The sequence below is a fragment of the Mizuhopecten yessoensis genome, unplaced genomic scaffold (genome assembly GCF_002113885.1).
Source record: "Mizuhopecten yessoensis strain PY_sf001 unplaced genomic scaffold, ASM211388v2 scaffold716251, whole genome shotgun sequence".
Lineage (NCBI taxonomy): Eukaryota > Metazoa > Mollusca > Bivalvia > Pectinida > Pectinidae > Mizuhopecten > Mizuhopecten yessoensis.
Genome location: NW_018480023.1, coordinates 52,516 through 67,073, shown reverse-complemented (window position 1 = coordinate 67,073; position 14,558 = coordinate 52,516). Strand labels below are relative to the sequence as shown.

General features: G+C 37.2%; 2 protein-coding genes across 2 annotated transcripts in view; both read left to right on the top strand.

Annotated features, from left to right (window-relative positions):
- LOC110442329 (fibropellin-3-like) overlaps positions 1–2,899 on the top strand; it is a 93,550-nt gene extending 90,651 nt beyond the window's left edge. The window contains exons 9-10 of the mRNA XM_021485887.1: positions 445–555; positions 2,775–2,899. Coding sequence (XP_021341562.1) covers positions 445–555; positions 2,775–2,899 — 236 coding nt within the window. The remainder of the gene's footprint in view (positions 1–444; positions 556–2,774) is intronic.
- A 1,982-nt stretch (positions 2,900–4,881) lies between these two features.
- On the top strand, positions 4,882–14,353 carry LOC110442328 (collagen alpha-5(VI) chain-like). Its single transcript, XM_021485885.1, has 6 exons — positions 4,882–4,888; positions 5,778–5,888; positions 11,707–11,817; positions 12,118–12,401; positions 12,782–13,061; positions 13,389–14,353. Exons 1-6 carry the CDS (start codon positions 4,882–4,884, stop codon positions 13,685–13,687), a joined length of 1,092 nt encoding a protein of 363 aa, XP_021341560.1. The 3' UTR covers positions 13,688–14,353.
- The last annotated feature ends 205 nt before the right edge of the window (positions 14,354–14,558 follow it).

Here is a 14,558-nt window from a genome sequence, read left to right as displayed (position 1 = left end):
AAAAAAACCACATTGATTGTCTGTGTCCACTGTGCCATACTCGGAGTCGTTTGCGCCAGGCGTGAGTTTCTCAATTTACTCAATCGAGCTGTTTAGTTCCGCCTGGAACTGTCCATTAATGCAATGGACATTTCTAAACTTCATACAGTTTTGTACTAACTATTAACACTGTATCATATCTGAGGAATTACATATGTATACTATATATTCAAAACTTAAACTCCACTTTATAGTATCAGCAAGAAAAAATAATGTCATGAAAACCTATACTTGTGAAAATCATGTGCAAGCCCGGGCTTATTGGCTTGCATGGTAGCTACGCGCCTGATCACTTCAGTGATAATATAATGAATATTCACAATGACGATATCATGTAATATCAATAATATCAGATTTGTTTTTCTAAGCGAAAAAAAATAGAAGTGTGCGTTTACTTTACATCAGCAAGTCACTGTTACGGCCAGCCTTGTCAAAATGGAGCCACGTGCCAATATACTGGAGGGAATTACACATGTACTTGTGCAAATGGGTTTTATGGGCGGAACTGTGATAATGGTAAGTAAAAGTTATAAACTAACACGCAAAACAATCCACTAGTTATTTGGCAACAATTCAATTTCTTAGCTCGATCGTTTATAAAGTAAGTAAAATGGCATTTGCATCAACAACATATTAGCGGATAACGAAAAGCATATGCGTTCTAGACCTGTAACTCTATTATATTTTAGCCAAAAGTGAACTGACGTAGTGTGCTTTCTTCCGGTACTGTCCAGAAAGTGATGGTTAAAACTTTGGTAACGCTTCATTACGAAACCATGCCTTACGCGTTTTATAACCTTAAACTATACACAATTTCAGGATCTCAAACACCTTTGGATGTAATTAGCTGAGTACCATAACGTAACGAACTTCGTATCAGTCCACATATTTCTCTTTATAATACAGACAAAATCGACATAAAAACCTTCTCCGAATAATTTGGTGTGCAACAATAAACGGAAAGATACATTATAAGAAGGCCATTCTAGGAGTTGCCGTCTAAACATTACAGAGTTGCAATTTTACATGTGTTTAAAAAACACCGAGAACACCACTTCTAAATTTAAGAAAGTATAGACAGAGTGATAAGCTTATGGCTGTAGCTAGAATATAGAAACATACTAAATAGTCAAGTTTATGTGTTTCAACACATGCACGAAGCCGTATATATTGTTAAGGCATTCCCCAATTTACACCAACCACGATTGTTATCGCACAACGTTCGTGCTTAGTCCGCACAAATGTGCGCAAGCAATGATCGTCCAGTTTTTTACCGTTCGCACTTCGTGCACACATCGTTCACACACCGTGCACACATCGTTCACACACCGTGCACACATCGTGCTAAGTAGTCAAGTTAGCAACATGCATTGTTTAGTAAGGTAGTAGCACTAAATTGTTTTGCATCAGGTCCTTAAACATAGATCCCACAACTGTAACGGACCTGACCTTTGTTGAGGGCTGGCTGTCAGTTGGCACAATTTACCTGGTTTTGTTTGGTGTTGGTTTTATGCAATTAAGCGTCCTATAAACAGCTAGGTTTAACGAAAGAGGTTGTTCAATGTGTGCAATGTATGCATTTATGCGTCAGCTCTACGTACTTACTACGTTTTATGTTTCCTAGCTCCTTCCTGACAATATCTTACTTTTGACCTTAGAGTTGAGCCATCGACAAAATGGGGTTATGTCTAGTAGCGGGAACACACCAAAGTCCTTAACAATGGTAGTAGTTTAATATCAGTAACTGGTGTACCTGCAATAACTTGCAAGTCTTTTGTCAGTAAAAAGTGACTGGTGGATTAATATGTTGTGTGCATTGTTCAGTAAGGTAGTAGCACTAAATTGTTTTGCATCAGGTCCTTACCATTGCATTACACACCTGGGGGAACGCACTTTAATTACATTAACAGTTAACAGGACGCTAAACCCTAGCGTTACTGTACCCAAATCGGGACACTTTTTAGATAAATATCGATATTTTTTATAACATACTATCAGTTCCCAAAATGTTTGTTCATTTTTCATAAATAGATATTATCCACTTTTCATTTCTATCACAATTTGATATTTCGGGCGCGTGGTTCTATAAAAGGAACGCGATATACCATCAGTTATGTAGGGCCTTAAACTGGCGTTACTGTACCCTTAAAGGAACACTTCCGATATTTTGGCAAGTATTTGGGAATAAACGATCAATATCGGCAGAAACTATGCATAGTTAAAATATATTTTAGAGTCAACGAGGGTTCTGATTAAATTTAGTTTCCAAACGAGCATTTGTTTTGACAAAATAGTCTTTTGAAAATGATATCCAAATAAATAGCGTCGCACGGCACGTACATCAGGAAAATCTTCTTTTGGTAATGATGCTTACCTTTATATTGTCCATGTAACGATAATCAGCAGCCAATAAAGCGTAATACAGTTTACTTGGCGGGAAAAATATTATTAAACGAAAACTGTATGCATAAACGTTCTTCTTTGCATTGAATGACAGTTTCTTGGGCCGCTTTTCCACAGGTGTCCCATTTTGGGTACTGTCCCGATTTGGGTACAGGGACGGTACCCAACAAATCCAAACACTAATGTGTCCGTCCTTAAATGGCATATAATGTTTTAAACAACGCTTATGGTCATCAATCTGTACATTCTCACCGTGTTACCATCTCACTCTTCTATTTTACATAATAAAAAGATAATTATATTTTCAATCAATGCACTCTCATACTTATCAGTGGATAGATGTCTCTCCCATCCCTGTTTAAACGGAGGGACTTGTACCAGGTCAGGATCAAACTTCAACTGTGGCTGCACAAATGAATACCAAGGAACCAACTGTCAGTTTAGTAAGTTTTCTTAATCTCTTTAAGTTTAGTAAGTGTTTTCCCAAGGCATATCTTTTCAAGGGAAACAAATTGTACGTTTTATACACATACAATATATGTACCGCGACGATGTTTTCTGACGTAACTATGTGAAAATCGTCCAGCTAGCTCCATCGTTTTATTTCACATTCATTATTAACTACATGTAACAATACCATTTCATTTGAATCTGCTCTTCATTTTCAATGTATGGTTAGGGTATTAGTTCAACAATTGTACTTCAAAACTTTAAATGGTAGCAGAATAAAGCAAGTATTTCGCAATAACAGTAGCATGCAATATTCTTGAAATCATATTGGCAGAGATAGGAAAAGCTACTTGAAACATATTAGTTGAAAACACCTTTTTCAGGAATATGTCTTGACAGCAGTCGTTATTGGTAACATTGAATATTGACGTACATATTTACGGATAACCCGCAATGAAATAAATAACAATTGCCTGCATACCAGCGTATTAGCAGCTACGCTTTGAACCCAACTTATCTTAACGCTCCAGTTTCTCATTATTTCAAAATTTCCCTAAAGGCGATCCCACACACACTGTGTAACCGAAACATGATGTCGTTCTAATTACATGTTTGATGTTATTTGGTAAAAGAGTCTTGATGAGAGGAAGATCGCTTCAAGACCTAAACACATACCAAAACAAATATATATATTGTCAACACCGTCGCTATTACTTCTTTGCTTTAAAATTAACAATACGTAGTTAATTTGAATCTGCCCTGCATATTGCAGGCATTATTGAGAAAAAAGGTTAAAAGTCAAAACACTAATCACTTCAGTGATAATATGATGAATATTCACAATGACGATATCATGTAATATCAATAATATCAGATTTGTTTTTCTAAGCGAAAAAAAATAGAAGTGTGCGTTTACTTTACATCAGCAAGTCACTGTTACGGCCAGCCTTGTCAAAATGGAGCCACGTGCCAATATACTGGAGGGGATTACACATGTACTTGTGCAAATGGGTTTTATGGGAGGAACTGTGATAATGGTAAGTAAAAGTTATAAACTAACACGCAAAACAATCCACTAGTTATTTGGCAACAATTCAATTTCAACTACGTTCATAAATAGATATTATCCACTTTTCATTTCTATCACAATTTGATATTTCGGGCGCGTGGTTCTATAAAAGGAACGCGAGATACCATCAGTTATGTAGGGCCTTAAACTGGCGTTACTGTACCCTTAACGGAACACTTCCGATATTTTGGCAAATATTTGTGAATAAACGATCAATATCGGCAGAAACTATGCATAGTTGAAATATTTTAGAGTCAACGAGGGTTCTTATTAAATTCATTCTCCAAACGAGCATTAGTTTTGATAAAATAGACTTTCGAAAATGATATCCAAATAAAAAGCGTCGCACGTGCGGCACGTAAATCAGGAAAATCTTCTTTTGGTAATTATGCTTACCTTTATATTGTCCATGTAACAATAATCAGCAGCCAGTAAAGCGTAATACAGTTTACTTGGCGGGAAAAATATAATCAAACGAAAACTGTATGCATAAACGTTCTTCTTTCCATTGAATGACAGTTTACCCCAAATACCCGATTTGGGTACAGGGACGGTACCCAACAAATCCAAACACTAGTGTGTCCGTCCTTAAATGGCATATAATGTTTTAAACAACGCTTATGGTCATCAATCTGTACATTTGCACCGTGTTACAATTTCAATATTCTATTTCATATTTCATTAGATGCACATATCTCTATAATACATATATGAACAATCCCGATAGTGATGAGTGTTTTTATGAAAGAAAATGATATTTTCAATCAATGCACCCTCATACTTACCAGAGGATAGATGTCTATCCCATCCCTGTTTAAACGGAGGGACGTGTACCAGGTCAGGATCAAACTTCAACTGTGGCTGTACAAATGAATACCAAGGAACCAACTGTCAGCTTCGTAAGTTTTCTTAATCTCTTCATGTTCAGTAAGCGTTTCCCCAAGGAATATCTTTTCAAGGGGAACAAATTGTACGATTTATACACATACAAGATATATGTACCGCGACGATGTTTTCTGACGTAACTATATGAAAACCTATCAGTTAGCTCCATCGTTTTATTTCACATTCATTATTAACTAGCAATCCAATTTATTTTGAATCTGCTCTCTATTTTCAATGTATGGTTAGGGTATTAGTTAAAATATTGTACTTCAAAACTTTAAATGGTAGCATAATAAAACAAGTATTTCACAATAACAATAGCATGCAATATTCTTGAAATTATATTGGCAGAGATAGGAAAGGCAACTTGAAACATATTGGTTAATAACACCTTTTTCAGGAATATGTCTTGACAGCAGTCGTTATTGGTAACATTGAATATTGCTGTGCATATTTACGGATACCCCGCCATGAAATAAATAACAATTGCCTACATACCAGCGTATAAGCAGCTACGCTTTGAAACCCAACTTATCTTAACGCTCCATTTTCTTATTATTTCAAAATTTCCCTAAAGCCAATCCCATACACACGGTGTAACCGAAACATAATGTCGTTCTAATTACATGTTTAATGCTATTTGGTAAAAAAAGAGTCTTGATGAGAAGAAGATCGCTTCAAGAACTAAACACATAACAAAACAAACATATATATTGTCAACACTGTCGCTATTACTTCTTTGCTTTAAAATTAACAATACGTAATTAATTAGAATCTGCCCTGCATATTGCAGGCATTATTGAGTCAAAACACTAATCACTTCAGTGATAATATGATAAATATTCACAATGACGATATCATGTAATATCAATAATATCAGATTTTTTTTTCTAAGCGAAAAAAAAAGAAGTGTGCTTTTACTTTACATCAGAAAGTCACTGTTACGGCCAGCCTTGTAAAAATGGAGCCACGTGCCATTATACTGGAAGGAATTACACATGTACTTGTGCAAATTGGTTTTATGGGAGGAACTGTGATAATGGTAAGTAAAAGTTATAAACTAACACGCAAAACAATCCACTAGTTATTTGGCAACAATTCAATTTATTAGCTCGATCGTTTATGAAGTAAGTAAAATAACAGTTGCATCAATTACATATTTTCGGATAACGAAACGCATATGCGTTCTAGACCTGTAACCCTATTATATTCTAGCCAAAAGTGAACTGACGTAGTGTGCTTTCTTCCGGTACTGTCCAGGAAGTGGTTGTTAAAACTTTGGTAACGCTTCATTACGAAACCATGCCTTAGGCGTTTTATAACCTTAAACTATACACAATTTCAGGATCTCAAACACCTTTGGATGTAATTAGTTGAGTACCATAACGTAACGAACTTCGTATCAGTCCGCACATTTCTCTTTATGATACAGACAAAATCGACATAAAAACCAAAAACCTTTGAAATTGACAGAAGGAGTGTTATAGCACGGGATCTTCGTTTCTCCGAATAATTTGGTGTGCAACAATAAACGGAAAGATACATTATAAGAAGGCCATTCTAGGAGTTGCCGTCTAAACATTACAGAGTTGCAATTTTACATGTGTCGATTTAGGTTGTTTAAAAACCACCGAGACATCATTTCTAAATTTAAGAAAGTTTCGAGAGAATGATAAGCTTATGGATGTAGCTAGATTATAGAAACATACTAAATAGCCAAGTTTATGTATTTAAACACATGCACGACGCCGTATATATTGTTAAGGCATTCCTCAATTTACAACAACCACGATTGTTATCGCACAACGTTCGTCCTTAGTCCGCACAAATGTGCGCAAGCAATTATCGTCCAATTTTTTACCGTTCGCACTTCGTGCACACATCGTTCACACACCGTGCACACATCGTTCTCACACCGTGCACACATCGTTCTAAATAGTCAAGTTAGCAACATGCATTGTTTAGTAAGGCAGTAGCACTAAATTGTTTTGCATCAGGTCCTTAAACATAGATACCACAAGTCTAACGGACCTGAACTTTGTTGAGGGCTGGCTGTCAGTTGGCACAATTTACCTGGTTTTGTTTGGTGTTGGTTTTATGCAATTAAGCGTCCTATAAACAGCTAGGTTTAACAAAAGACGTTGTTCGATGTGTGCAATGTATGCATTTATGTGTCAGCTATACTTACTACGTTTTATGTTTCCTAGCTCCTTCTTGACAATATCTTACTTTTGACCTTAGAGTTGAGCCATCGACAAAATGGGGTTATGTCTAGTAGCCGGATCACACCAAAGTCCTTAACAATGGTAGTAGTTTAATATCAGTAACCGGTATACCTGCAATAACTTGCAAGTCTTTTGTCAGTAAAAAGTGACTGGTGGATGAATATGTTGTGTGCATTGTTCAGTAAGGTAATAGCACTAAATTGTTTTGCATGAGGTCCTTACCATTGCATTACACACCTGGGGAACCGCACTTTAATTACATTAACAGTTAACAGGACGCTAAACCCTAGCGTTACTGTACCGAAATCGGGACACTTTTTAGATAAATATCTATGGAACGCTATAGCTATCACATATGGCATAAAAATATTATATAAATTGATATTTTCATTATATTATATGATGTTATCATTATATTATTCGATTATATCATTATATTATTTGATATCATCATTATATTATTGGATTTCATCATTATGTGATTTGATTTTATCATTATAGTATATGATGTTATCATTATATTATTCGATTTTATCATTATATTATTTCATATCATCATTATATTATTTGATTTCATCATTATGTGATTTGGTTTCCATTGTATTTAAAGCTTTCATCATTATATTATTTGATTTTATCATTATATGATTTGATATTATCGTTATATGATTTGGTTTCACCATTATATACACGCTGTTGTTGTGATATGATTTGGTTGTATCGTTATATTATTCGATTTCATCAATATATGATTGAACTTTATCATTATATTATTTAGTTTCAACATCATAGTATATGCTTTCGTCATTATATGATTTAGTGTAATCGTTATGTTATTCGATATTTTATCATTATACCAATCCGTCATCATATTATTCACAAACATCATGATGCTTGCACAACTTCATTAATATTATTGTACAACTTCATTATACGTTTGATACAATTCTGACAAAAGTCTCCGCGAATCCGAAGTAAACGGAACTTTTCACCGTGGCCTCTTTCTGCCATGTTTCTACGTCAATACCGCCATTTCTGACGAACGAAGCGGTGCTGCTGATGCAATTTGTAAGTATAGCTAAAACCTCAAATGAAAGGCAGCATATAGGCATAGGCTTATCTTTCAGAAACAGTCGTGTTTTATTTGTAAAATATACTGATTTAGTGAGTACTGAATAGGCTTAAACTCTATAGAAGACACAGTGGCTATCCTCCACCATTAGACAGCAACATACAGATGCAGATGCCAGTGCATTCCCGGGGGGGGGGGGGGGGGGGGGGATGTGTATAATAATGTATGGAAAATGTGGCAATTTCGGACATTATTCTGTTACACTTCAAATTTAAGCCTTTTTTGCACAACTGATATTTAATAAACGGGTTTTTTTTGACCGCCCTGGAGGCAGAGAGGTTGGGCCCAATAGGGAAAATAGAGGTAAAACTTTAAAATCCTTCTTCTACCATAGGGATTAAGGGATTTTATCCTAATTTAGCCTGGAGCATCCTTGGGCCAAGGGGACTCAATTTTGTATAAGCAGTGTATGTGGTCTCCCAGGGGGCAGAAGGGTGGGGCACAATAGGAGAAATAGAGGTAAAACCTTTAAAATCCATCTTCGACCATTGGGATTATGGGATTTTATCCTTATTTAGTCTGGAGCATCCTTGGGCCAAGGAGACACAATATTGTATAAACGGTGGGTATGACCCCCCTAGGGCATAGGGGTGGGGCTCAGATTGAAGTTTGCTCCCGTTTTATCTCAAGAACTGGATGGATCTTTCTAAATTTCATATGTACTTACAGCACCTACCATGGAATGCTATATATTTACTTCATACCAATTATTTTAAACATATTCAGGTGAGCGATACATGCCCTCTGGGTCTCTTGTGTTTCACTGTCAGAGCACACAGTTGGACCCATTATTGTGTTTTACCCGACTCCTTGCCATTGTAACTTCATACCTGGGGCATGAGTTTACTCAGGTGGGACGGTGTGTCATGTATCAAAAGTAGGTCACTGACCTATATTTTTAGCTCACCTGCCCGAAGGGCAAATGAGCTTTTGCCGTGGTGCGGCGTCCGTCAACTTTCCCCTTTAAACAACTTCTTCTCAATAACAGAGAGGCCCAGACACCTGATATTGGGCCTGTAGCATGCTGGGGTGAAGGGCTACAATGTTTGTTCAAATGAATGACCTTGACCTACATTCAATGTAACAGGGGTCAAAAAGGCTAAAATCTTTAAACAACTTCTTCGCAATAACCAAGAAGCCCAGAAACCTGATATTGAGCTTTCAACATGCTGGGGTGAAGGCTACCAACTTTCTTTAAATGAATGACCTGGACCTATTTTCGAGGTCACGGGGGTCAAATAGCCTATAATGACTTAATAACAAAGAGACCCAGAGACCTGATATTGGGCCAGTAGTATGCTGGAATGAAGGGCTACAAAAGTTACTTAAATAAATAAACCTATCCTGTTCATATATTTGAATAAAGTGGTAATCAGCTTAGCATCCACATTTATGACCTAAAGTCTTAATACAGTTGCATTAGAAGCAGATGAGCGATACAGGCCCATTGGGCCTCTTGTTTTAATCAAGTTTTTCCGGCCCCCTAGTTAACTAAATTTGACTGGCAGCATCCCTAGGTGGTGGAGATTCAAAATATCAATCATATTTGGTCAGAAGCCAAAAAGGGTTATTTGACTATATTGCTTTAAGCGGCTTCTTCTCTGGAACTAAGAGATGGATATCAACTATTTGACTGGAAGCATCCCTATATAGCAAGGTGGTGGGGACTCAAAATTGTACAAATGGTGGGGCTGAGGGGTAGGGCCAAAGGGAGGAAATTTGGCTATATTGCTATAAACGACTTCCTCTGTAGAACTATGTCATGGATATCAAACATATTTTGTCGGAAGCATTCATGGGAGGCAGGGATTCAAACTTGTACAAATAGTGGGGCTGAACCCCCCGGGCTAAGGGGTGGGGCCAAAAAAGGTGTATTACTTGGAAATGGTTGAGATCCCCACCGTATTACCATATATATACAATTGCTGAGTATAAAGAAAATAATGCACATTTGCTTCCAGGATGGCCCTGGGGTCTGGCCCCATCCTTGGAGACATAGTCCCTGGGTCATAACTTTGAAACAGTTGAGATCCCCACACAAAAACCCAAAACCTCTATATACAAATGCTGGGCATAAAGAGACGAATGCAATCATGATATTAGAATTGACCTGGGGTCTGAGCAAACTCCTACGGACGTAGTTTCTTAGTCACAGCTTGGAAACAGTTGAGATCCCCACCCTATAACCATATACAATTGCTGAGTATTAAAAGATGAATGCACATACGCTTCCAGGATGGCCTTGGGGTCTACCCCACTCTTGGAGACTTAACCCCTGGGTCATAACTTCGAAACGGTTAAGATCCCCACCCCAAAACTATATATATACAATTGTTGGACATAAAGAGACAAATGCAGTCATGCTATTGGAATTTACCCAAGGGTCTGTCCCACCCTTGCAGCCTTAACCCCTGGGTCATAACTTCGAAACGGTTGAGATCCCCACCCCAAAACTATAAATACAAATGCTGGGCAAAGAGAGACAAATGTAGTCATGATATTAGAATAGCACCTATAATTACAAGCACCCCGGTGATTAAGCGTTTTTGGTACTGGATTGTTGACGGTCGTCTGTCGGTAGATCTAAACATCACACTCGACATCGAACTTTTGTTTTTCATTGGTCGAGTAACAAAAAAGTTGTTTCATGCCTTATCAGTTGTTTCATGCCTTATCAGTCAACAGTCAACCACTTTCCCGTGGAGTTGGGACCCACCAGATGAACTGTTTCCCGAGGCCGCAAAGTTTTGACTGTTGACTGATAAGGCATGGAACAACTTTATACTGTTAAACACAGCTATACTAGTTTTTTATGCTACTATAAAAACAATTCTTTATTAAAAAATGTTGTTCTTTTTTCACTAGTTATGTACCCTGTAATGTAAATTGTCGCCCTTCACTGTCGCATTTATCTTGTTTTGGCCAAAATTCCATTTTTATTTGCTATTATTTGTATATTCATTTAATATCAACAATATTCATTCAAGATGATACATAAAGGACAGCAAAAGGGGAAAGATAAGCTTTTGCGTCCATTTCTTGGAAACAGTATTGCGGAGATTTATTTTAAATATATTGCATGTCTTGGCTTTTGTATTTCCAATTTTCAGTGGATAGATGCCTTTCCCATCCCTGTGAAAACGGAGGGACGTGTACCAGGATAGGATCGGACTTCAGTTGTCACTGTACAAATGAATATCAACGACCTACCTGTCAGCTTCGTCTGTTTTTTTAACCTCAAAACGTTCTCATAGAATTTATTCGAAGTTTTTTTTGTACATACACTTTGACTTTTTGCACAGATATTGGCGACCCTTTCTTTGTCCCAGAACGGTGTTGACTGACCTAACAGCATCTACGTAAACATCGTTTTATTGGCCTTGGCGTTGACCTGAAACGTTCTGTTTGTTTTATTCGTATGGGATTTTCTGAAGATTTATCATAAAGCAAATGTTTATCGCCGTTTTTGTATGCCTCATGTGTTATACTTTACTGTTTTTTAGTTGACGCCTGCCTTAGTGTCCCTTGTGTAAATGGCGGAACATGTGACCGGGACACGAACAACTTTAACTGTGCCTGTACCAATAGATACCAAGGAACTACTTGTGAAATAGGTAACACGACCCTGCTATTTACTTAACAGGTCTATCTTCAATGGCATTTATAAGTGATTGATGACAACTCCATTGTCCAAATGTCGTACAAAATAACTTATTGTCTTGCCACTTCTGTTTATCCCTATTATCTGTTTCTGTTTTCGTTTCGGTAAAATAATTCAATCTCTCAAAAGTCTTAATTTTATGGGTAAGGATCCCGGCAGGTTTTTATTTGTTATAAAATCTGGTCTGAATGATAGCTCTACACAATGTACCTTAAATTACTCACTAATGTCAAGACATCTTTAAACATTACAGATTGCAGGCCTGGGCCGGCAGATATCCTGTTCATAATCGATGCCTCGTTTAGTACGGAGAAACATTTCAACGATTCAAAAGCAACTGTCACGGCAGTCGTCAATAAGTTACCTATAGGAGCCGATGATTTTCAAATAGCAGTCATTAAATATTCATTTGATGCAACCATGGAGTTTTCCTTTAGTACCTACACATACAAAGCAGATTTGGTCTTCGCCATTGATAACATATCACCTACCATGGGACCCTCCTACGTCGACAAGGCCTTAAAAAAAGCGAATGAGGTAAGACGGTATACGACATCCATGTATTATGATATCCTTGTAAACAAAACTATATTGTTACGTGTTAATACGTTGGCAAATTTTATTTAACCGTTACTTTTCACGGTTAAAATGTATTTATGTGGAATGCATCAGTGGACGCACTCGCCTTTCATCAAGACGGCAGGAATTCTCTTCTCGATTGAACGTGAAAAAGTATTTGGTCATCCGCCTGATCACGTAGGGCTCCTCCGGGTACTTCAGTTTACTCCCACATTAAGACCGCCTTCAGGCCAACAAGAATGATTAATGTAAGATGGAAAAACTTGTGTCATACTTGTAAAATAAATAAAGTTTATATATTCATTGTATGTACATGTAAATGTCTGCTACCGTTACAGGTATTTGGTATTTCGTCATCCTATGGGGCTCGAGCACAGGTGTTTCAGTACCTAATTATAGTCTCTGACGGGCTTTCTACTCTGAGACCGGAAGCAGTACAAGGCGCTCAAACATTGAAAAGTCGAGGGATTAAAGTTCTAACCGTTGGAAATGGAGAGCAAGTAGACCAGACGGAACTGCTCCAGTTAGCTACAGCCAGCCAATATGTATTTTCAGGGGGGAAGGAGGAGGATACCACAAATGTCATCCTTATAGAGACCGTGAACACTAGCTGTACAGGTAATTGTTCCACTCACATTGAATGAATAATATTCTTGTATTGATTCTTTGTTTAGAGGTACTTTCATTAAAAACTTAAAATATAATTTCTAACGAAATATTCCAACTGTCTGGTTTCTGTTTTTATAACATCTGTAGAATTTTATACATGTTCGTTATTTTATATACCTAAGAAACAAAAGAATAAAGAAAACCCAAAATGTCGAAGTTGATTAAATTATTGAATCTAAAACAAATAGTTAACATTTAATCAATCATACACGTCTTTAAGTAATTGCTGCAGAAAGCTCAACAATAATAGTGTATTTGATATTTCTTTTTTTACAGATTGTTTACTCAACACAATGACGGTCATGGTGTTTATGGTTGATATTTCTAAGCATCAGACTGTTCTACAACAAACGCTGGATGCACTTAAGGACCTGCTATACAAAGCACTGGACTATAACCCAAATACTCAAGTCGGCATGGTCCCGTTCGACTTGACAGCTACATTCAAGTTTAACCTTAATCAATATACAGATCGAGACAAGATCCTTCTCAACAGCCAGATCGGTCTTGCAACGACAAACCAAAAGTCAAATATAACCGCTGCCTTAACGTTTGCCCGTGAGAAAAGGGTTTAATAACAATCGACCAGACGCCCGGAAAATCTTAGTGTTGTTCTCTAACGAGGGCTGGACTGACTTGGATGGTATCTTACGAGAGAGGCAGGCTCTGAATATGGACAATGTGCTAGTAGTATTTGTTCCCGTTGGAAGATCAGCAGACCTTGTCACTGTATATTCTGTAGCAGAGCGAGCTAGTGACGTGTATTATATAGAAGAGGACGCCAATTTAGTTCGATTTAGTGCTCTTGTGGCACAGACAACGCACGTGGAATGTCCTATAGATATCTTTGACATTCGACAGTAGATTACTAAAAGGTTATATAACTAATATTACATGTAGCTGAGCGAAATTAGGTTATCTTTGTCTGTTATACATTATATTACAGAATCTTAGCCAGATACTGAAATGTCGCTTAGTTACAGGTAATTTGTTTTCGCACTTTTAGTCTCACGTTTTCATCTACAAGTATGCCGCCTCAATAATGTGGCCTCCTCACTACTAAAGCTACGTTTGAATTCTTCCGCGTAAACAATGCATTCCGACCTCACAAAGAAGAAAACGTATTTCAAATTGCAAATTATATTTTATCTACAACTTCAGGATTCTTACAGTATAATTTGCGTTAGCGCTCGAATGAATTACATCGCTTTGTGAAAATTCCAGGATATATCGCGTAAAGGTGTCCGTATCACGTGGGATATCCCTGTCTGAGGTGCGAGGAAATATTGTCTGTTTATGTTACTAACATAACGTGCCATTTCTTATCTCGTTTCATTTATCCTCAGTCTATACCAACTCACATACCTACGATAAAACATAAATTATTATCCACCACTAGGCTCACATCAAATTATCTTGCATAATCTGGCTATTTCTATCAGTGCT

Coding starts and splice junctions, on each gene's coding strand:
- LOC110442328 (XM_021485885.1), top strand. Junction 5,889..11,706: donor TGGGAGGAACTGTGATAATG/GTAAGTAAAAGT, acceptor ACTGTTTTTTAG/TTGACGCCTGCCTTAGTGTC. Junction 13,062..13,388: donor CGTGAACACTAGCTGTACAG/GTAATTGTTCCA, acceptor CTTTTTTTACAG/ATTGTTTACTCAACACAATG.